This window comes from Phoca vitulina, unplaced genomic scaffold (assembly GCF_004348235.1).
Source record: "Phoca vitulina isolate PV1807 unplaced genomic scaffold, GSC_HSeal_1.0 scaffold26, whole genome shotgun sequence".
Lineage (NCBI taxonomy): Eukaryota > Metazoa > Chordata > Mammalia > Carnivora > Phocidae > Phoca > Phoca vitulina.
The window spans coordinates 12,759,307-12,784,323 of record NW_022589729.1 but is presented as its reverse complement, the minus strand read 5'-3'; the positions used below and the strand labels follow the sequence as shown (position 1 = coordinate 12,784,323).

The following is a 25,017-nucleotide window of genomic DNA, read 5'->3' as shown; positions in this document are numbered from 1 at the left end:
TCTCTGTGACACCCCCCACCCTGCCCAGCCCCCATCAGAACAAGTTCCTGGTTTCTACATTTCTCTTTATTGGGATGGATGGATGTGAGAACCTATTGTTTAAGCTTTTCTTTCTTTCTTTCTTTCCTTATGTCTTTTCTTCCTTCATTTTCCTTTCTTTTTTCTTTTCTCTCTCTCTCAATTTCTCAGAAAGAACTATCTCTGTCGTCATTGATGGCTGACGCGACGACCTAAGTAGTGCTTTTTTAAATTCAAAAGCCCTTTTAGCTTCCAGACATAAAAGTACTCCAGCTGCAGCGTCACCCCATCCCCCAGTCTCAGGATTCAAGGGCTTTCCCCCCTTGGCTCCCACCACCAGCCCCTCAGAACAGGGCTGAGACTGTGGTCCGCACCACCTGGCGCCCCTCACCCGTCACTAGTTTCTACCTGGGCTCCTTCCTAGTCTGGTCGTCCTGCCTGACAAGTGCCATCAGCCGCCGCCACTCTAGTTGAAGAAACGAGGGCTTAGCGTAATTCACCAATTCAAATATCCTCTTTGGAGGACGGCTACTATTGCGCAAGGGTGGAAGGAGGGGGGTAAAAAAAAAAAAAAAAGACCCAAAACCCAAAAACAAAACCAAAAAACGCAACTTTCAGTGCAGTCAGATCTTTTCTTCTTGACCTCGTCTACTCCAGTAAAGCCCAGACGTACGGGGTTTAGGTAAGTGCGCTTTGCTGTATTATAGCCTGAAACTCAGCTTGTGAGGGGGACACTGACGTGTGAGAGGCTCTGCCGCCAAGGACGCTGTACCCAGAGGGCGATCAACAGGCGACCGTGCCTGGAGATTTCTCCGCAGCTCCCGGCAACGCCGAAGCCACCTGGGCGCGGGGGAGCGCGGACCACGAGGTGCCCGGTTGCCCGGCTGGCCGCAGGCTCGGGGCTGGGTGCGGGGAGGGCGGCGCGGGCAGGGTCTGTGTCCCGCACTGTGCGGGGCTAGCGCAGGCTCCGCACTCAGCCCCTGCGGCGCACTGTGCTCGGGGTGGGCATTTGCAGCCCCGGAGCGGGGGGCGCGCCGGGGGGTTGCCTCCGTGCCTCACGCTCCATTTCCAGCCTGCCTCAGGCCAAACTTGAGCAAAACCTCTTTTCTGTCTGCGAGGACAGACTTGGGGGCTCTAGACTCCTATCAACGCCCTTTTGCATTTATTTATTTATTTATTTATTTATTATTTATTATTTTCAATGAGCTATACCTAAGACTAATAAATGACGGCTTTTCAGCATGCCTGCTTTATAAACCCATAATCGCCGTCTTCATCCCCCTGCTTAGTTGAGCTTACACTTGCTAAGTGACTTCTCAGGCTCCGTGTTAAAGTATTACTGACCGTCATTCCCTCTCTGCCTTCACTCGCAAGAATCTGGGGGGAGGTGGGGGAAAGAGAGTTGGATTACACATTGGAGCTGGAGCTTGGAATATAAGGTTGAAGTTAAAGCAAAGATTGAGGTTGGGAACCGTTTGGCTTGTATCAGAAGCACTTTCAAGTTGGGCTTTTATTTTTCTGTTTCCCTTTTTCTGGAGGTGGGGTGGGAAGTAGGAGGATCTGGGACCGGGAGCGCTCCCCTCGGTGTCCACCCGAGAGGGGGTGGTGCTTCTTGGCCGCCGGTTCCTGCTGGTTCTGCAGCCAAGCAGTGGCAGAGACTTTAAGTCTCTGATGGCTGTTCTCCTAGTCCCCAAGAGTTGAACCACAGAGTGTTTTACTCTGCACCAGGTCGAGAACGTGATCAGCCGGTCAGAGCAGGGACCTCCTTCTAATGGGAATCCGTTTGGGAAACGCTGGGGAGGCTCTACCTCCGAAGATAAGATGCCTGTTTCGAGCTGTGTGAGATGCCAGCCAGAGGCTTGAAAAGAGGAAGAGGTGACAGGGGTTGCAAAATAACCCTAGTATTGCTTACAAATATTCTAGCCAGTCAAATGTATGTAAGCAAAGAAGAAAGCAGCAGGGTATAAAACTGTCACAGCAGCTTCGAAGACAGATGATTCAGAATTTTGAGATTTTTTGCGTGCTGTTTAGATTTGTTTGTCATCATGCAATTAAGCAGGTAAGGACTGAATGTCTATATTTTATTGACAATCATATAACCTGTATTTGACCCATCCTGTGATAATTTTTCCCTGTTTCAAGCGATGGGATACATGTATTTTCAGATGGTTCTGCTATGATTCATAACTTCTTAGTATTCACGTTGGTGAACCCTTTAAATTCATTTAAATGTTTAACTTGCATTCATTTAAATGCTTAACAATGTTACAAAAATCATGAACTGGATAGAGGTGAGAGGAAGAAATGGGGAGGGTACAGAGTTGGAGGAAGGGATGCATAACCCTAATGAAGTATGTAAAATAGTAGTTGCAGAAATGCCTTGAAATAGTGTTTCTTGTTAAGGTCACAGACCTTAATATAAAGACAATTGGAGAATTATAAAGGGCATCTTGAACCAGCAATTTAATTCTGACTACTTGAGAGAAACATTTAGTGGGTTATAGCCCTATTATTTTCTCAATTAAAAAAAAAAAAAATCTTGGGGTGGGGGTTGGTTGGGTTTTCAAACAAGATAAGAAAAGAGCTTGCCCTAAGGCTACGTTACATGTGACCCCAGTATAGAAATCTTTGGGCTTGGAAAGCCAGTTGGAAACAGAAAAAATAAATTTAGAAAATTATAGTAAATCTCCCACAAATAAAGCTTTTTTAAATTCCAAATTTTATAGATGTATAATATTAGCAGTCAATAGATTTCTTCTATTTAGATTTAACAAAAAAACTTAATTAAAATGACAACACATATTTTCAATGTGTGAAGTTTTGTTATTATTATTGATAATGTTTTGCTATGTTTTGCTTACATGTTGAAGGAGTCTGGAGTCCCCACATAATGAGGCAAAAAATTAATAAAACACAATCTTAAAGCTATTCCATTTATTTCTAACACTTTCTCTTCTCTAAGAAATTGTATTCTTTAAGATTTTCTCTGGAAATATTTTTAGTATTTACATTTATTGACGTGGATCCCTGATCAATAATTTTTCTGCTTGTAAGGCTCAGTGATAACATCTTGAAAATATAAGAAAGATAATTGAAACTTTGGGTCATAAAATTGTGAAGTTATAGTGCTTTTCTTAAAAGGGAGTTTGAGGCAAGAGGTAGCTTTTACTTCAGTAGAGAAAGTAATTTGTCAATGAGTTTCAATTCCTCAATTCTTTTGCATTTTTCCTTCTGGAGTTTTATTGTAGCGAACACGCTCAGTGTCTGTGTGTGTGTGTGTGTGTGTGTGTGTGTGTGTGTGAATGCCCACTTTTGGGTGGGTGGAGAAGATATTTATTTTAATATCTACATTGCTTTAATAATGTTTTCCAAGTGAAATAGAAACGATACATATATGATTGATTTCATTTATCATTTAATCAGATAATTCTAGCCTCTCACAAAATATTTTCCTAAACTCAACATTATAATGGATATGTAGATTTTTTAATAAAATACAGTGCATCTTGATTTTCTTCGTGCTAAATGATTGATATATTACAGTTAAGTAAATCAAACCTAAGTAAGAAGAAACCTTGGGATCCTAAAAGAATGTGTGTGTTTGTGAGAGTGTGTATGTATGTGTGTGTGTATGTACTATATATATACATGCATATATAAAATTAATCTTACTATGAAATTTGTGTGTTCTTTAATTAAAAAATGGAATTTCTTTTCAGAATAGTGCCTTTGTGTGTTTCTCTCTACAAGTGCAAAGAACTTAACTGGTAGGACTTCAAAACTTTGATACTTTGTTATGAACCTATGCTTCAGTTTCCTGTATTCCCTGTTATTTTGATTTTTTTCATATTATCTCTAAAATGAGCAGTTACTGACTAGAACAAGTACCTACAATTTTAATAATATAGAAAATTGGGTATTAGTTTGAAGTTCAGATACAAACAGGAATGTAACATCAATCTGTGGCATGTAGAATACAAATTTATCTTTCATGAAAAAATATCACAAAGGTATTTGGATATTAGGATTATGACTTATGATTAATGAGGTAGGCTTCTAAGATTCTTAACATTTTTCTCTTTATCCCTAGTTGTGGGTTATCATGAAATGTAGAGTGAGATGGGTTTAGGATTCTTTCCTCAATATCAGTTCTAGTTCTACCTCCTAAATATGATCCTAGTGAAATTTCTTGAACACTCTTCATTTATTTTGCTCAACTCTCACATGGGGAAAATCATATCTACTTTATAGCGTTGTTATAGATAAATGACATAAGAGATGAGGATGCTTTAAATAGACAAACATGCAATGAAACAAAATGTATTTTGAAAAAGATACCATTTACGTTTAATTTTTTTTGTCTTTTTGGATAAAGTTCTCTTTCCATGAAAAAGTAATGGTGTTGACAACTTTTTTTTTAAATATTAGTATCAAATATTCTTGGACTATGGTGTCATGATGTCTAATGAGTTTAAATAATATTTTCTGTTTGTTTTGATATTGTGTAGTTAAAAAACAAAATAAAAGTTCAAGAATACATTCCTTGAGGCACATTAGTTCTTAATTACATTATACTTACCTTGCCTTTAATGCATTTCTGGGACAATAGTCACATTTACAAAAATAATTACTCTTGGGCGCCTGGGTGGCTCAGTCGTTAAGCGTTTGCCTTCGGCTCAGGTCATGATCCCGGGGTCTTGGGATCGAGTCCCACATCGGGCTCCCTGCTCGGCGGGAAGCCTGCCTCTCCCTCTCCCACTCCCCCTGCTTGTGTTCCTGCTCTAGCTATCTCTCTGTCAAATAAATAAATAAAATCTTAAAAAAAAAACAAAAAAAAACCAAAAATAATTACTCTTGATTAACTTTTCAGTATTATTTAGTGAAAGGAAAGTTTGATTTCTTAGCAAATTTATATTATTAACCTGATGATTCTTGTCAGTTTAATTGAAACAAGATAAAAATATTCACATGTGGCAACTTTAAAAAAGGAAAAACTCAAAAAATATCAGACTTCTCAAACATCATATATAAACTAATATTCAGTTTACCAGAATAAATTAGGAGACATCTGGCATTGTTGGTGTTTTAATTTAGCAACTACTTGGATATTTTCATTTAGACATTTAGGAATGTAATTCTGAGCAGTTTTTCCATTCACTGCTATATGGTTTTATGATTTTAATATTTACAATTCATAAGTTCTAAAGGAAAACAAAAAAATTTGTGTTTGAATATTATTGATTGCTAATTGATTGTTAAAAGAAGGGGATAGTATAATGATGTTTATTCTAGTGTAGAAAAAAGGATTCTCTAAAGATGAAATTTTATAATGAACGCTAATGACCTTTCTACTGAAAATATATCTGGAAGTTCTTCATTCTTTCTTTTTTTTTTTTTAAGCGATATCAAATAGCCACTCTAACCATTTTATACTGGTCATCAAATATCCTCATCAATAACATTTTAAAGCTTTCATTACTATCATTTCAGGACATATTTGATGAGTTATTAAGAATATTGGTATCCAATTACTCATATGTAAACCTATCCAGTTACAAAGTCTCTATAGATAATGATTTCATAAACTATGAATCCACTCTTCTATACTTAATATATGAAATAAAGTATTCGTGCATACAGTTCTGGGATATTTCTCACTTTTGTATTCAAAGTTACAAATCATAAATAACTAGTTGATGTTCTATAATTGAAATAAACCCAGTTATGATTCTTTAACCAGTTTCTTTTCCCATAAGATTGAAAGATAAAACTAATATATTTTAATGAGTTGACTGGATTCCTAGGTATTTTTTCATGAAACAAATAGTTGTGTTGATTTTTAAAATATTTATTTTTAACCAAGAAAGTATAAATTCAGATGTGGAAAAATGACATGCATCATAAAAAATTAAGAAGTCTCATAGATTCTTACTCCTCCATATTCATTGTTATTTCTTAAACACCATGTATAATTTCTCACAATTTTTATTTTTTATTAAATTTACAGTTAAAAATGGTATTTGTCCTCAGTTTGACTTATTTTTATTTTTAATTAATATTTTAGGAGTGTTTGTTTTAATGCCTAAACCCTAATTTATTCAGATGTAAATGCCTTTGAAAGCACCCAAAGCATAACAAATTCCCTTTAATAGCTAATAAAGAAGCTACCATGTTATAGTTCCAGCAAATTAAATCTATAAAATACCCATTTATTGATTAAATTAATAAATATGTTAACATTACATTCAAATGTATTGTAGCTCTCTGCTATATAAGAATTATTGTCTCATAATGGTGTGTTTCATTTAAATTCCATTATAGAGTTATTGTGAAAGAATACTTGTAGATAGACTTATTCTTCCTGATTTCTGCGAATACCAGCCAACCTCATCAGGATTGAGCTGTTTTTTATTAACTTTTCTGGAGTCTTGCATTTTGTTAATTTTAAAAACTATATCTAGAATATTGCACTATTAAAAAACAATCTTGCCTTGGGAAGAGCAGAACTGGGTAGGCATGCATTTTAGATTTTTGGTGTCAAATAGTGGCCAGAATATAAGCACACTGCTACTTTATAGATTCATTAAACACTCATTCTCACAACTAGAAAACATTTTCTTTAAAACATGCCAGATGATGTCCACAAATGCAAGGTAGTTTGGGGAAAAAGTGATTAAATCTAACTAAAAAATAAATTTAAAAATTGAAGTATGGGTTCAATCAAGTATCATATTACAGAATCACATATGTTGTGTATAATGTGTTCTTTGTAATTTGTGATATCTTTGATAGGCATATCCTTTTAAGATACAAGTTTTTCTTAACTGCTTTCAGATATGCAATTTAATACTGTGTGCAGAAGCTTTTTCTGTTGTAGCTAAAGTAAATATAGAACAAAATTAATTCAATCAGGAAGTCCTGGTGTAGACAATACATTTAAGTGTCTTTCATGTCTTTAGTGTGATAACATTTCTGACGGTTTGAAAAATCAGCCCTCTAAATTACATAGAAAGATGATAGAAGAGTATTTTTCAGAAGTAAACGCCTGATAAATAATAAACACAGTTTAAATTTTTAAAAGAAAATCATTAAAGGTTACATAAATATTGCAGCAAAGTTGTAAAAAGCGATCCCTTTAGATAATTAACTCATGCTTTTCTCAACTTTTTCTTATATAATACCAAAGATTAACATATAGACTAAGCATAGCTTACACAAAACATTTAAATTGAATGACTCAAGTTTACAGTAATCGAATTTTTTATTATTCATTCAGACCTGTCACCAATATACAAAGACAAAGTTAAGTACATTTTATAAATATGGTAAGTAGTGTTTTGGAGATTATACTGTGGAATAATGTGGCAGACCAGAAGTTTCCAAAATAGAATAAAAAGGATCTGTCTATTACCAATCAACAACAGTAACAACTAGAAAGTATTTTTTTGTTTCTTTTTACTAATTTCACTCCAAATGGAGTTTTTAAACAACTTGTTAATTTTAATTCAAAAAAATTTCTTGAAAAAGCATATATTATGGGATGTGTGTTTTCCGACTTGTAAGGTGTACTCTTTTGTACTTATGAAAAGTTTAAACAATTACCCAAAAACAACATTTTCGTTTTTACATTGTGAATTAAGAGAAGTGAATCCAGTCTTCTCTGTGAATTGAAACTTAAAATTTATAGCTGAGGAAAAAGTACTCCTGAGCAATTTCTTAAGGGGCACTCCACATATCTTTTAAAATTAAATTTAAAACTTCTTTTTTGATAAAGTGCTTATTTTAAGCATCTTTCTCCCTTTTGAGTGGAGACATAGCTTATGGATTTATAAGCCTGTTTTCCCAGAACACACAGATTTTCCTAATATATCACTCCTTATTTGAGAACTTCTAGATCAAGGACAAATTACTGACATTTTATTTTTTATTTTTTTTAATTATTTTTTTAGAGAGGGAGAGGGAGAGAGAGAGAGAGAATGCTAAGTAGACTCCCTGCTGAATGCGGAGCCTGTCACAGGGCTTGATCCCATGACCCTGAGATCATGACCTGAGCTGAAATCAAGAGTCGGGTGCTCAACAGACTGAGCCACCTAGGCGCCCCTTGATGTTTTAAATGTATAGTTTTCTTTATATTTTGGCTAATTATGTTTGAATGGTGACAAAACCATGGGGAAAAGTAACTTCGAGCGTCCATGTTTCCTTTCAGAACTCTAGCAGGTTTTCGTTTGTATCTGTCATCCATCCACGAAAAGCAGATGTTTTACAATCATCAAAGATAGGCCAGAATGAATGTGAAAGATTAGTCATGTCATTATTACCTTTTAAACCTATCCTTGACAGCTGCAATTTAAGAAAATCAGTTCTGTTTCAAAGAATCAGCACCTTCATACAAATGGCTGTGATTAACTGTTAAAAATATTTATTTCTCATTAATAATACTGAGTCAGTAAGGTAAACAAGAGTTTCATCTAGCTCCCCGCATGATTCTTTCATCACAAAAGTGACAAAAACTTATTACCAAATTTCAGTTTCAGATAATTCCCATAACATTGGTTCCTATGATTAGTATTTAGAAGGTAATTTCTGACAAGTTCAGACAACGTGATTTAAAAAATCACCACTAGTGTGTACACGATATGCTGCGTATAGCTAATACTCAGTAGTGTCCATATGTTAGGCGTAGTGATGTCCCATTTATGCTTTCTTATAACATCCTTCAAAAATCTGGCTTTTTATATAAAAATTCTTTTCAAAAATATAAATTAACTTTTCATATAGATTTATTTTTCTTTTCTTTTTTTAAAGATTTATTTATTTATTTTAGAGAGACAGAGACACAGAGAGCGAGAGCATGAGTGGGGTGAAGGGTGGAGGGAGAGGGAGAGAGAGAATCTTAAGCAGACTCCGCACTCAGCACAGAGCCCAATGTGGGGCTCCATCCCAAGACTCCCAGATCATGACCTGAGCCAAAGTCAAGAGTCAGACTCCCAACTGACTGAGCCATCCAGGCACCCCTTACTTTGCTTTTCTTTTGAAATTTAGTATCTTAAGTTCTTTATATATAACTTTCTAAGTTTGAAGAAAATTTGAGCTATTTTAGAAGTTAAAGTAATATAGTGACAAGAATGGTCCTTGAGAATATCAGATGTTTTCAAAATTGCATGTTGGGGAAAAATAAAGCATATCGTTAGAAAAGAGTTTAGACAAGCTAGAATATATGACCAATATCAGGCAATACAGGGCTGGCTACCACGTGAAAATATTGGCCATCCCAGCATCTTTGGCAAATGGTTAAGATATGCATTCTTCAGTTAGAAACACGGAGAGTTCTGACATGTTTTCTTAGATGGTGGTTTAGAGGGCACTGGAGAAGAGTAGATAAAAATTTAACTACTTGTTGCTGGATTGGTTTGCTTATTGTAGATCACCTCTTTTTGTTAGTTTTGGTTCTTTTTAAAAAGTATTTATTGAATGTATGATCAATGGTGTGCACTGGGGTAAACCTTGGGAATATAACAATGACAAGATATAACAATTGTGCATAAGAGGTTTACAGTTTTTTTGCTATTTGTAGTACATTTTGTTTTAATTAATCCACCAAGGCAAATTTAATGCTTGGCCACTCATTTTATTTTCACACATGTCCAATTTTGATATTACAAATATTCTCTTTGAGAGAAGAAGAAGGTTGTCATATTCCTCAGTGTAGAGATAGGTCAATAAAGAATGCATCTTCTATCCAGATTTTTAGAGGATTATTATTAAAAAGAAATGTAGGAACAAGGACAGTTGTGCAAATAAAACCACAACAGTTCTCAAGAGTAATGACTTACTTGACATTTTATCATGATTTGTTTTTTTTTGTTTTGTTTTGTTTTGTTTTTAAATGTTAGTTTATTTTTAATGGAAACATTTCCAATGGGTTATACCTTTTGTTTTTTAGTAACTAAAATTAACATCAACAACAAAAAAAGGATTAAGATTATAAGAATTTACTTTACAAATTTAATTTTCTTATTATTAGGGCCTTCTCTGTGCCAGATTATTTTGTTAGTGCTGTAGATGCATTGGTGAATAAAACAGAAATCCCTGCTTCATGTTGTACTGGAATTGCAGTGATTATTACATTATTATAGGAATTATTGAATAATTACAAGAATTATCCTCTGAATTTAATGATATCTGTAACCAAGACTAGAAGACAAGTTTAAGAGTCCACTGACAATATTTATAACCATATACTCCTAGGTTAAAAACACTTGAACATTTTCGTTTCCTTACAAAATGGATAGAAAGAACCTGAAGATTATTATTCTGAAATTTAAAAAAATTTTCCTGTGGCCTAATAATCAGTATCTTTCGAAAAAAACTTTAATAATTTTACTGGACTTCCTTAAAAGTTCCTTAAAGGCAATATTTCCTTTGTGTGTGACTTCAGAAGGTATACTCCTATTTATATTTCTCCATATAATAACTTCTAATTAAATAACCCATTTCACCTTGTAGCCCTGGTTAACTCCAAGGTAAGTTTTGGTCCTATTTTAGAACAAGAGACTTATTGTCCATTTGGTTCCAAACACCAACATTTCTGCACTTCAGCCCAGCACTATGTCTTATTCTTAAAATATATTAGTCTTTATTTACAGCAGTATAAATGCCTTTACTAAGCAACAAGTTAGTACTATACTAACTTTATTTACTATGCTTTATTATCAGACTATACAAGAAAAAGCAGAATCTTATTACTACTTACAGTAACTGTATCAAATACAGATGTCTGTAACCATTATTTCTATTCCATTTCTACATGTAGATGAAGATTATTTTAATCTTTATTTTTAGATTATTTATTTATTTACTTTACCATTGACTATATCCCCTATGCTGTACTTTTCATCCCTGTGACTTATTCATTCCATAGTTGGAAGCCTGTTTCTCCCACTCTGTTTCACCCATCCCCCCTCCCCCAACCTCACCCATCAATTTGTTCTCTGTATTTGTGGATGTTTCTGCTTTTTTGTTTGAATTTTTTTAAGGTTCCGCATGTAAGTGAAATAATATGATGTTTGTCTTTCTCAGTCTGACTTATTTCACTTAGCTTCATATCCTCTGGGTCCATTTATGTTGTCACAAATGGGAAGATCTCATTCTTTTTTATGACACTGTAATATTCCATTGTTGTCTTCTTAACCATTCATCTATTGATGGACACCTGAGTTGCTTGCAAATCTTGGCTATTGTAAATAATGCTGCAATAAACATAGGGATGCATATATCTTTTCAAATTGGTTCTCTGGTTTTCTTTGGTAAATACTTTGTGTGGAATTACTGGATCATACATTATTTCTATTTTTAATCTTTTGAGGAACTTCCATACTATTTTCCACAATGGCCACATCAATTTGCATTCTCATCAACAGTGCAGGAGGGTTCTTTTTTTTCTATTTTCTGGCCATCACTTGTTATTTCTTGTCTGCTTCATTCTAGCTATTTTGATAAGTATAAGGTATTATCTCATTGTGGGTTTAATTTTCATTTCCCTGATGATGAGTGATGTTGAGTATCTTTTCATGTGTATGTTGGCCATCTGTATGTCTTCTTCGGGAAAAAAAAAAAATCTTTATTTTTTTTTAAGTTTTATTTATTTATTTGACAGAGAGAGCACAAGTAGGCAGAGCAGTAGATAGAGGGAAAGGGAGAAGCAGTCTCCCCACTGAGCAGAGAGCCCAATGCGGGGCTCGATCCCAGGACCCTGGGATCATGACCTAAGCCAAAGGCAGAGGCTTAACCGACTGAGACATCCAGGTGCCCCCAAAATATCTTTATTTTAAACTATTTTCTGTTTTACTGTTTTGGTAATCAAAGATATTGATTATAATAAATTTTCAGAAGTATCTATCATACTTTAAAATTAGATTTTGCAATCTAAATATACTAAACATCTTGCATCTGAACTTTATTCTCTACTTTCTGACCACTTTCCTTATGAATTAAAATTAAGTACAATCTGAATCTTACCAAAATATTTTGTTATATAATCACTTAGTTTGAAAAACCAAGATATTTTACATTTAAAATATAAAGATAACCCAAGTGACTCTTGAACTTTGGACTTTTAAGAATTATATCCCCTATATGCTGGACAGAATTAAGGAATGGAACTCACCTTCTCTTCATTTTTTCTAATCAGCTCTACCATTAGGTAGCAACATTTAACTTCTTTATTGGTAGGACAAGATTGTATTGACAAGATCAAGCAGGAGATTAGTTTCCTCTGCAGTATATACTCCTCAGAGGAATACTAACCCTCATTAAGATGGAAAACACTAAAAGTTGTAATTCAGAGGCACTGTATTGCCTGATCAGCTAAAATAAATAATGAGAAGGACCCTCTAGAATATAGGTTGAGCAGAGTTAAATCACTGGAAAAATTCACTTCTCAGGCTAATCTTAACCTATACAACATGATTTAAAACAAGTAAGCTCAGTTATTAAAAAAACAAAACAAAACAAAACAGAAAAGTGAAAAAGTATAATAATAAAGTATTCCTAACAGATTAATATAATGGCAATCTCTTGCTGGTTTAGGCAGACAGACATAATGAAATAGCCCATGAATAAAAGAAAAAAATAAAGGAATTCAATTCAGTGCATGTTCCAAAAATTTACCATCTACATGACAGTTTGTTAAACATTAGGGGCCACAGGAATTACTAAAACATAATCCCTGCCAGCATGTCCTTCATAAACTGGTCATATGAACAAAGGGGTTAAAAAGGATAATAGTAGCATATTGTGGAAATCCATCTAGTCAGCAGTTATTTTAATAATTTTCAAACTAACATATTGGAAAGGATTTAAGGTAGTTATTAACCCACCAGGACATTTGTTTTTAAAATGCAAGAGGAATTGCTATTTCAAATAGGAATGCATTCCATTCTCTTTTTTAGTTCCTGATTAAATAACCTCAGTTTTCTGTGATCCCTGGAGTTATATGATATTTTTTTGCTTTAGGGATTATCACACCTTTCTGATTTTTTATAAATTTGTTTCACCTTTTTAAAGGGAATTTGAAAGAATTATCAATGCTTAAGGAAAAGGAAACAAAAAAACTTTTGGTATAATTTCCAGGTATCCCAGTAACAAATTGCATAGCTAAAAGTCAGAATGACTTTTTTCCCCATTCCTACACATGACTGTTTATTTCAACAGGTGCAAAAAAGTAAAGCAATCATTTCTCTATATTCCTGGTGGAGTACAGAAAAGAGAGTGGCAAAATTCTGCCTACTTATATAGAAAACGTAGCATATGCAAGATTTTATATCTTGATGAATTTCTTGACATCTTTATATAATAAAATGCCTAATTCTACTCCATTAGGCTATTTAAAAATTCATTACCTTTAAATAAGCAATGTTTAGATTAAGGAAGAACAATTTAAGGTCATTTGAAGTCTAAAATTATAGAACATAACTGGTATTTAACTAAAGCCATAAATTAATATGTCATTACTAAAGTAATGATGTAAATCATTGAATAATGGAGCTCTTATTCTTTTATTAATTTGACTATATATGACATATAGGTCATGAATATTCAAAGATGAAAATCCATACATATATGCATATAGGAAGATGATGCATTATATTATCCATATATCTTTGAATATGTTCATCAAATTTAATACTTGAGTTTGCCACTTTAGAAAAGCAATGCTTTTAAAATGATTTTCATTGTATCCAGGGATCTTTCCTGCCAAATAATACTATAAAATATACATTTTTAGTTGTAGTCTTGAGTTTTCACACTAGTATTCCTAAAATAACACTTGCTAAAAATGATCTTCATATTCTTGTCATTATCTGGCATTTTTGAGGACATAAGAAAACTGACCTTAATTAAAAATTTATGATAGCATTTCAACAAAATATTAAAAGCATCACATTCTACTGAAATTTTATTATGTGTCCCCTTTTGAGACACCAACTGTTTTATGCATGTTGGATATATTTTTTTCTTTTTTGTAACACTGTAATTTATAATAAGATTGTGTCATTAAGACTATTCGAGTAATCTTGCAATTTCTCTGAAGAACAGATAGGTAAATTAAATCAATCTGACCATGATTATACTTTTTAACCCACTAAATAATACATGTAATCTGAAAAAAAGTAGTTTTTCTGATTTTTTTAGTTTATGGTACATGTCTTTAAATATATGAAGCTGAATTACATTTAGTTGATTAAACTATAACTTTCATTGAAAAATTAGATGAAGCAGATATGCTTTGAAAACCTATAATATGAAAACTTATATTATCAAAACCCATAATACTCAGATCACTTGCTTATAATAGACTGAGAAAAAACTTCCCATTTTAATTTTTAATTTTATTTTATATTTCTAGTATTTATATTTTCCATTTTATTTTATTTTATTATTTATTTATTTATTTATTTTAGAGAGAGAGGGGAGAGGGACAGAGGTAGAAAAAGAGAGAATCTTTTTTTTCAAAGATTTTATTTATTTGAGAGAGAGAGCCAGCAAGAGAGAGAGAGAAAGCAAGAGAGCACGTGTGGTAGGGAGCAGCAGAGGGTGAGGGAGAAGCAGACTCTCCACTGAGCAAGAATCCCGATGTGGGGGTAGATCCTAGGACTCCGGGATCATGACCAGAGCCAAAGCAGATGCTTAAGCTTAACCGTCTGAGCCACTCAGGCGCTCCAGGAAGAGAAAGAATCTTAAGCAGGCTTCAAGCCCAATGTGGAACCAGACTCGGGGCTGGATCCCACGACCCTGAGATCATGACCTGAGCCGAAATCAAGAGTGGGACGCTTAACCGATTGAGCCACCCAGGTGCCCCTATTTTCCATTTTAAAATTTTATTTTGTTCAAGAGCATTTCATTAAATGGCAACAAAAATCCTAATAAATAACTTTAAATCTGCAATCAGTTCTGATTAAGTTGCAGTTTAGTGTAATAGGGACAGCATGGTCTTCAATTTAGCTTCAAGACTATTGCCATTTAGTCCTTGCCTGCTGCATATTTACTCACCTTGAACCTCTGTCATCTAAACAAGCTAATGGTGATAATAATATATAGTGCACTGTGTTGCTGGGAGGTGAAATTAGGAAATATTGGTAAAATGCTTGGCATATCAAAAGAGCTTGATAAAGGTAATTTTGTTGGGAAGAAAATAAAAATAGCATGCCATTTTCATCATCACTGTATTTTTTTTTCTCCAATGAAGTTTGGAAGGTTTTCAGTTAAAGTTATCCCTTGTATTTGACCTTTCAAAGGGGGAGGGGCAAGCTATTCAACTGCTGTTTCTATATTATTCTTTAAATTCAAGAGTGATAGCATAGTAAAACATATACTGTACTTATTAGTGGGGAGAATTTATGTTTGACTTTACCTTTGAACTCTTATTCATTTGGTCTGTCTTTAGAAACCATGAATAATAGAACATAAATGAAAAGATCCTAAGTTTTTCACAATTATATGCATGATCCTGATAATTCCTTATCATTGAACTTAAAGTTAATAATTAATGATGCTTTTATATCCTTGTTCTTAATGGTTTTTTAATATCAAGAATGCTTTGCTTTGATACTACTTGAACATGTCATTTACATTCATGGTTTGGACACCTAGACCGTTATCTCAGGACTCCATTTTCCTCCTTTCTCAACTATAAAAGCTGTTGTCATCCTGAGGTATAGCTCAGATGCAAAGTCCTCTGTAAAGCTTTCTTCTTTCCACATAGAAGGAGTTTTCTTAATCTTGCCCTCCACATCACATTAATTACACCTCAATTTAGTACTTATTTAATCACCATTTATTCATTCACTCAACCAGTACTTATTAAGCAACTTTATTTCAGGTACTTTGCTAACTGTACCCTGTTGTCATTAAAATAAGAATAATTATTGTCTTTCTAAAACTAACTGGAAGTAGGGGAGATATGCAGCCAAAAAGACAAAATATACACATAAATATACAATGTAAATATGCTATAATAGGTGACATACTGGGATCATGAAATAAGACCAATCAATCTTGAAGAGTCCCAGAAAGCTTTGTGGAGAAATGACAATCTAGTCTGAAGTTCAAAGAGGTAAGGGTTGGGCAGGTGAAGGGATCCAAGTAGGAACAATAGTTCAGGTAGAATAAATTGCATATGCAAAGATGCTGAAGAAAGGGAGAAAGTGGATGAATTTCAGGAATGAAATGATGACCGAAGCATAATTTGAGAATTATGGTGGCATACACAGGGGAAAGACACAGATGAAGAACTAAGTAAGGGAAGATAATTTTATACATTATCTTAAAGAGTTTGGATGTTATCCAGAGGGCAAATGACACAAAATCGTAAGTGGGGGTAAAAGAGTTATATGCTCAGATTTAACTTTATAGCAAGATAACTCTGTAGTAAAAAACAAAAACAAAAACAAACAAATTGGGGAGAGCTACATGGGTGTTAGGAAGACCAATTATAAAACTATTGTAGCATTCCAGAATGAGGCTATGGTGGTAGTGTTGGGGGTACAGAATGACCCACTCAAATGAAGTGGGTGTGGAAAGAAAGTGATAGATTTGATTCTTGGGAGGAACTTGGGAATTGATTGGGTATATGCAATGAATGAGAAGGTAGAGGAAAGTAAGATTTTAGCTTAAAACTCTGGAAGATAGTACGGAGCTTCCTCAAAAAGTTGAAAATAGAGCTACTTTACGACTCAGCAATTGCACTACTAGGTATTTACCTCAAAGATACAAAAGTAGTGATCTGAAGGGTCATGTGCACCCCAATGTTTATAGCAGCAATGTCCACAATAGCCATACTATGGAAGGAGCCCAGATGTCCATCGACAGATGAATGGATAAAGATGTGGTATACATATACAATGGAATAATATTCAGCATAAAAAAAATGAAATCTTGCCATTTGCAGCGACATGGATGGAACTAGAGGGTATTATGCTAAGCGAAGTAAGTCAATCGGCTAAAGACAATTATCATATGATCTCACTCATATGTGGAATTTAAGAAACAAAACAGAGGATCATAGAATAAGGGAGGAAAAAATAAAACAAGATGAAATTAGAGAGGTAGACAAACCATAAGAGACTCTTAATCATAGGAAACAAACTGAGGGTTGCTGGAGGGGAGTTGGGTGGGGAGACGGGGTAACTGGGTGATGGACATTAAGGAGGGCATGTGATATAATGAACACTGGGTATTATGTAAGACTGATGAATCACTGAATTCTCTCTCTCAAACTAATAATACACTGTATATTAATTATTAGTGATTATTAGTGATTCATGAATTTAAATAAAAAAGAATTTGGCTTAAAGATTTCAATATATGGAAGTATCATTTATGAGATAAGGAAACCAGAAAGAGAAAAAAAATGAAGAACGTTGATTTTTAGTTGATCGAGGTATTGGTTTCTAAGAGATTACCATAGGCCATGTGTTCTGCCTCACATAAAGCCTTCCTCATTTGATTTTAAGTTTCTGAGGACCAAAGCAGTATTTTTATTTTATTATTATTTTTTAAAAGATTTATTTATTTATTTTAGAGAGAAAGAGAGTGCACACATAGGCACACATGAGCTGGGGGAGGGGCAGAGAGAGAGGGAGAGAGAATCTCCAGCAAACTCCCTGTTTGAGTGTGGAGCCCTGTCATGGGGCTCAGATCCCACAACCCTAAGATCATGACCTGAGCTGAAACAAAGAGTTGGCCGCTCAACAGACCAAGCCACCCAGGTGCCCCTCAAAGCAGTATTTTTAATGATACCTGTCATCCAGCTTCATACCAAAATGTATCAGGGTATTTTGCACATTGTAAATGAGAACTAATATTTACTTTTTTATTGTGGTTTTCTTTATTAGTAATTCTACTAAAAAGAAATATAAACTATAACTATTTGGAAAAACTATTGAAAATTTACAGTTAAAAATATATTTTAACACTTCCATCATTTACTTATACAGTGTTTATTTAGTAGATATTTACTTCAGACCCAACATTTATTCTAATATGTAATAAAATACCATATATAATATGGTATGATAATATAATAATATACTATATGTTTTAATAGATTCTGGGAGCATTATATACAAATATATTTATTTTCTAATAATAAAAATATTCTAATATTTATACTTTAATAAAATAATATATATTCCTTTAGATTATTAAAGAAGACTGTGGCTTTTTAATAAATGCAATCATTTTGGGAATTGGAAACTTTATTTTGAAGATTTAACTTTTTATACTTACAAAATCCAATATTAGTGATTCATGAATATTAAGGAGCTATTTTATAGTGCAGTGTAGCAGTTGCTGAAGATGAGGAATATGGAAAATGGGTGTATTATCTGCAGCAAAAGAGTCAATTTTCCTTAGACCCTTGCTCCATAAAAAAATATGGGATTGAGAGAGTAGAATATGTGGTAAAACATAAATAATTGGTAAATGTGGCTGAAGGATATATGTGTTTACTGTACTAGCCTCTCAACTTTCCTGTAGGTTTTAAATTTTTCAAAATTAAAGAAAAAGAAATCTCTTTGACACAGTTATTTTATAAAGCTTCTTTGCATATGCAAGATTGTAAGTGGGTTTTATTTCCTGAAAAACTATTTTGAACATGTTAGCAACAAAAATCAGTTCAAATGCAAACCTAAAAGAAGGAATTATATAGAATGCAATATTAATTGTTCAACAAATAGTAATAATTAGTTTTGAACATTCAACTAGATATTAGATCATGTGGTCTAAAAGATGAACCTCTATGACATGACCCACCAATCTAAAGGATATTAAGTCTAAGTCAATAATTCATAATCTTCTATCTTTGTAATTTCCGTTATACTAGAAATTCATTTATAATATTATAGGAAATATTTTATAAGTTCCATTATTTTATGAATTTCAAATACATATGATATGCCAGTATTTTATTTTATTTATTTTTTATTTTTTTATTTTTTTTAAGATTTTATTTATTTATTTGACAGAGAGAGAGACAGCGAGAGAGGGGACACAAGCAAGGGGAGTGGGAGAGGGAGAAGCAGGCTTCTTGCTAAGCAGGGAGCCCGATGTGGGCTCTATCCCAGGACCCTGGGATCATGACCTAAGCTGAAGGCAGATGCTTAACGAATGAGCCACACAGGTGCCCAGATATGCCAGTATTTTAGATAAAAATAATGCACTGCCACCCTGGAATAGGATTAAGGAGAGCTAATGAGGAGAAGTATTTATTATATACTAGAATATATATTATATATATTATATATAACATGTTACATATTATTTTATGTATTTATTATATGCTTTATGCATATTACTATATATGTAACTTCCTTTGGTGTGTTTTCTTCTGCATGAACTTTTTGAGTATTTGCAAGTAATAAAGTAGTGTGAGTTGATAATGTTCTCACCGAATTTTATTTGGTGAGAATTTGGTATAAGAGAAGGCCATGTACTAAATATCTATTTTTTTAAAATGTGATATTTCAATATTTACTGCTTCCTCTTAATTTTTGAAAAGAAAAACTTGATCAATATCATTTTTAATTAAATGACACTTTTTAAATATGAACTCATGTTTTTTGTTTTTTTAATGTTTTGTTGTTTTTTTTTTAATTCATAAAAGACACCCTTACATGTTTCAGAATATACTGTGCATAGACATTGTAGTTTCTTCAGTTGGCCTCTTAGGTACTTAGTCAGAAATAGTAAATTCAAGATCATTTTGGCATTTCCTTACACTCCAGGGTGTGAAGTTGGTGAATTCACTTATTAGTTTAATAATTCTTACTTCCTTTCATTGGGCCTCATGATTTCCCTTCCTTAGTAATACATCTAAGTGTAGCTGTTTACTTCAGTAGTGACCTCCACGATTCCTCAAAAGAACCCTACTCACTACTTTTGAAATTGGCAATCTATATCATAAACTCATCTCTCACACAAGGGTAAATATTGTTATTAATCAAAACCAAATAAAGGAACCAATTCAGGCCTTTAGGTAATAATTTAAAATTTACTACTCATTTACAAATATGCATTTACCTGCTTTTGTAACAAACTAGGTGAATGAAGTCCTTTTCTTTTTTTTTTTTTTTTTTTGGTGAACATTGAGTCTAATGACCACTTGTCCTAAGATCTTTGGAAGCATACATCCTTGCCTTAATGTATTCTAACACTACTTTTCTCCCTGTTTTGTAACTCTTAAAGTCAGTTTCTCAAAGGTGGCTTGAGTTGAAATGTCGGGTATCATAGTTTGGTTATTGTTCATGTCTTTATTATTTATTTATTTATTTATTTATTTATTTATTTATTTATTTATTAAAGATTTTATTCATTTATTTGACAGAGATAGAGAGCACAAGTAGGCAGAGTGACAGGCAGAGGGAGAGGGAGAAGCAGGCTCTCCGCTGAGCAGGGAGCTGGATGTGGGGCTTGATCCCAGGACCCCAGGATCATGATCTGAGCCGAAGGCAGCTGCTTAACCGAATGAGCCACCCAGGTGCCCCTATTGTTCATGTCTTTAAAAAAGACCTTATAATTATAATGATTTCAAGAGATCCCAAAAATTAATATAAATTTGGACAGTATTGATATTCTCATAATATCATTGCTAATAAACTTTCTTTCAGAGAAAACCCATTACTGAACAGAAGTAGGAGCATGTAGCCAAATCAGAAGTAGAAGAAACAGAAATAATTAAAACCTAATATTAATATTTTAGGTAGTTCCCCCACACATAATACAAGAAAATCTTTCCATTTTCTTCTGTGTTAGGATTAGGAACTATGACAACCATGAAACATCTTCAACACATTTGGTAAAGAAAAGAGTAAATAGAGTGGTTCTGGCCAATTATATATTGAAAAATCACAGAATTTTAGAGACCTTATATGCCATCCAAGTCAATTGTATACTACTTTCTCAATGCTGTGTGTCTTACAAAATCATGTGCTGGAGCAAAAAGAGTTAGGTTTAATTTTATGGTATATAATTATATGATATCATATCAGTATGAAATATACTTTGAAGCATTCCTAATGTCCTTCCAACATTCTAGGCACTATGCTAGATGCTTTACATAAGAAAATATAACTTTTTTGTAATAATGTTTAAATGTTTCTAGTTTGAATATATTTGATCAGCAGAATAAAAATATGTGTTTAAAAAAGATAAATATTTATTAGTCATAAGGGGATTATACTATACCATTAAACATAGTAATAATTCTTAGTTATGAATATAAATGAAATATATTAATTTTAAGATAAGTGGTATAGTTCCCACACAAGAAACAATATCTAAAAGTACTTATTTTCTTAATCAGCATTAAAAATTATGTATTGAATCATTTTTAGTGCCACATTTATACAAATAATTGATGGAGATCCTGAAACTCCCAACTAATATTCCAAAAACCTTTCTATTATATTATGTCATCCTTTATTATGATAAACAATTTTTAAAGTGTCTTTACTTGTAAGACTTCTGTTGTTGTTTATAAAAGAGGGCATTGTTTAATCATCACAGTAGAAAAACTCACATGATTGGGGCAACTCATAACAGGATGTGGGCATTGGTCCTTCTAATTGTGTGGTGTCTATGACTGGATCTGATGACTTAGGTCAGTCATATTGTATCACTGTTTGAAATACTTTTATAGTTGTAAAATTATTGCTGTATGCCTTTCATGTGTAAATAGTATAGGATTAGGAATTATAGAGTTATAACCAGAAAGCAAATTAAAATATTAATCGCCTTACCCAAACACCAGGGAAATATGACAACTATTATAATTAAAATATTTTATTTAATACTGTGCATTTTGATTGCTTTCTAAAGAGATTTGGTTGACTAAAAACTCTCACAATCAAAACTTTTTCATTAGTCAGAATTTATATACTGCATAGTTCTATGTGCTATAAATAATGATATTGGAAAAGATTGGTGAAGATGGAAAGTAAAATTGAATTCAAATGTTTGTAGAATATTTTGTGTAGCATATAGACATTGCATCAGCTGCTTTGTGTAAAGTCATTTATACTATACCACATTGGGATTGCACCTCCTGGTACTTTATTTTTGAATGTGTATAAAATTAATGTATGTGGTTTCATAGTTTATGTATAATCTGCATTGTCTTAGTTTTGTGCATATATGAATTTTGTAGGTATGCCTGTTTATCTCATGAATTAGACACGGATGCCCCTTTAAGTTTTGTAAAGGTCCTAGAAATAGTTTAATCATGATTCTGCTTTAATAATCAAGGAAGTTTGTCCTTAATAGAATAATGGAAAAAAAATCTGAGAAAACACACAGACCTCCACTCCTACCCATCACCCCCACACATCCATCCATCCATCTATCTATATATAGAGATAGATAGATGATAGGTAGACAGACAGACACACATACATATATAAACACAATAATTTATTTATGTATTTTTAGGCCCACAATTTTATTCCTTTCAGTTCCTGAATATCTTTAATTCATTTTTAAAGCATTTTTTCTTGAGCAATTAAACAATAAAACACACTTAATATTAAAATTCATAGCACAATTTATGAGATAATTAAACATATTCAATATTTATTTTGAAAGTGTCCAATGTTATAGACACATAAGCAAAAAAGTATTTGTCCAAACCAATTGTGGCTGTATGACGCTGTCATGACCAAGTCTGTTACGACTCAGTGACTTATTTTCCAATGAATACAGAAGGACACAAATCTGAAAGACATAGAGCTTCGGAAAAAAAGATATTACTTCGTTTTACTTAGTATTCACTTTCGCTATCATGTAATTTGAAACAAATGATATTAGATTTAACCAAAAAGGAATTTCCCACCTCAGCACCTGAATTGCTAGAAAAGAATCTTCTAGGGGCTAACTAATTGCCTGTGTATTTTGTCTAGGTGTTGAGGGAAAGCTAAGAGAATGAAGGCTCTAAATCCCCAGTGGAAGCATGATATGGCGGAGCAGAGCTGGTGCTGAATTGTTCTCTCTGATGGCTCTATGGGAGTGGATAGCCCTGAGTCTTCATTGCTGGGTTTTAGCGGTTGCTGCTGTTTCGGATCAGCATGCCACAAGCCCCTTCGACTGGCTCCTCTCTGATAAGGGACCCTTCCATCGCTCACAGGAATACACAGATTTTGTGGACAGAAGCCGGCAGGGATTTAGCACAAGATACAAGATATACAGGTATGAAGCAAAGGGAAAGCAATTATAGAGCTATCTTCCTTGAAAGTTGTATGTAATTAAGTTTCTCTAAGGGAAAGTTTCAGACGGGAAAGGGTTATTACCAGAAGGGTTATTATTTACCATTCACAAGTACTGTTTTCTTGTTATTTAAAAGTATTTCTTATAAATGTAACAAGCTATTGAAAACAAATAATAATAATTAAAAAAACTCAAGAAACTAGTAATGGTGACCGGTTGTGCATCACTCTCAAATTCTAGGAATGTTACACTCCACTCCCTAAAGTAAATTCTAATTAACTTTGAGGTTGAGTTTATCATTTTAAATAGCCAAATGCTTCAATGAATTTTCCTGAGATTCCTTTCTACCTTATACCATGCTATGTTACCTTTTTTTTTTAGTTTAAATGGAAATGGTATCTTCTACTAGTCACTGAGAAGTTAAGTCACCTCATTCTTTTTCCCCTTAAAGGTAAAAAGGGGAAAATGAAGATGGGTTAAAAAGAAGTAGCAGATAAATGTGACACGCCAGCAAAGGCCAAGAAAAAGGAGGGGGCTGAGATATATGGCCTTTAACTTTTACTGTTCTTATATATTTGAATCTAAATAAGTTACACAAAAGGAGTCATATATTAAGTCTAACAGACTGCCTGCTTCCCCCAAGCCCAGTGAATCCATTAAATAGAAGAGTGTACAAATGGCTCCCTGACTGGATTAGATTGTATTGATCTTTGCCATAAAGAATGTTTTATATAAAGTTACCAGTTTGGTTTGTTTCTTCATGATAGAAATTTACAATTCCCAGCAGTTGGTTTTAGCATTTATGTAGAAGCAAAACTGAGCATTGTATTTTTATGTCTGTATCTATGTAGATACTGTTATATAAATATTTTATTTTATGTTGTATGTGCACCAGAGGGCACTGTGCTTCTGGTCTGTATGTAGTCTTTTATACAGCGTTGCGAGAAATTTATGAATCCTATCAGCAATGCATATTTACAGAACAGACTGAAGGTACTGAGCAAGTTCCATGAAATCACACTGCTCTACGTGTGTGTGTGTGAGTGTGTGTGTTTAATAAGAAATCCCTTAGTCTAGGCAGTCAGAGCATGGTCACAAGTCTATCAAAAGATTTATCCTAATTTTACAAAAATGACATGACAAATATTAAAGATTTTCTTTCTGAAATGCAGCAGGAAACAGTCAATATAATATGATTCTAGCTTATTCCTTTTTTCATGTGTTTGTTGGTGTAGCCAGATTTCCTTTACAAATTGTGTGGAGCTACTTGAATTTAAGATTGTAAGAATGTCTAATATTTCAGCATATTGCAAGAGGATTTTTAACGGTCTGTCAAACAAACTAACCCAGAGCGTGTCTCCATGATCTATTGGCATCTCTACTGGGAGGTCTGAGGTGTTGTCTTGTGTGATTGTTTGGCTCAGCTTATTGGTCGATGAGCTGTGAGTTGGAAACATGGCTTGACATGTCTTTAGAGGTTCTAAGTTGAATGAAACAAGTCATTATTTGGATCGTCATAGTGAAAGGTAATGAAAAATAATGCCTTGGGGTGTGTTTGCAAAGCTCATATATAACCTTTAGTCTTTACGGGACTGTATTCTTAAAGACCTTCATTAGCCCTATACTCCTCATCCTTCCTATGTTTTTGCCTTTGGGTTTTGAATAAACATGTATTGGACTTGTCTGTTTATAAACAATGGAATACAACATCCCTTTAACCCTGCCAAGAGCAGGCTATAACTT

At 33.5% G+C, this 25,017-nt stretch overlaps 1 protein-coding gene across 5 annotated transcripts in view; it reads left to right on the top strand.

Annotated features, from left to right (window-relative positions):
- The window catches only part of BRINP3 (BMP/retinoic acid inducible neural specific 3), a 376,908-nt gene that overhangs the window by 1,580 nt on the left and 350,311 nt on the right, over positions 1-25,017 (top strand). Inside the window, exons 1-3 of one of the 5 annotated variants that reach the window (XM_032422123.1) lie at positions 218-700; positions 1,747-2,077; positions 22,971-23,256. In XM_032422123.1, coding sequence (XP_032278014.1) covers positions 23,021-23,256 — 236 coding nt within the window. In that variant the 5' untranslated portion in view covers positions 218-700; positions 1,747-2,077; positions 22,971-23,020. Of the gene's footprint in view, positions 1-217; positions 701-723; positions 887-1,213; positions 2,078-22,970; positions 23,257-25,017 lie in introns of those variants that run through there. The other 4 variants (XM_032422124.1, XM_032422126.1, XM_032422122.1 and 1 more) reach the window with 4 other exon arrangements.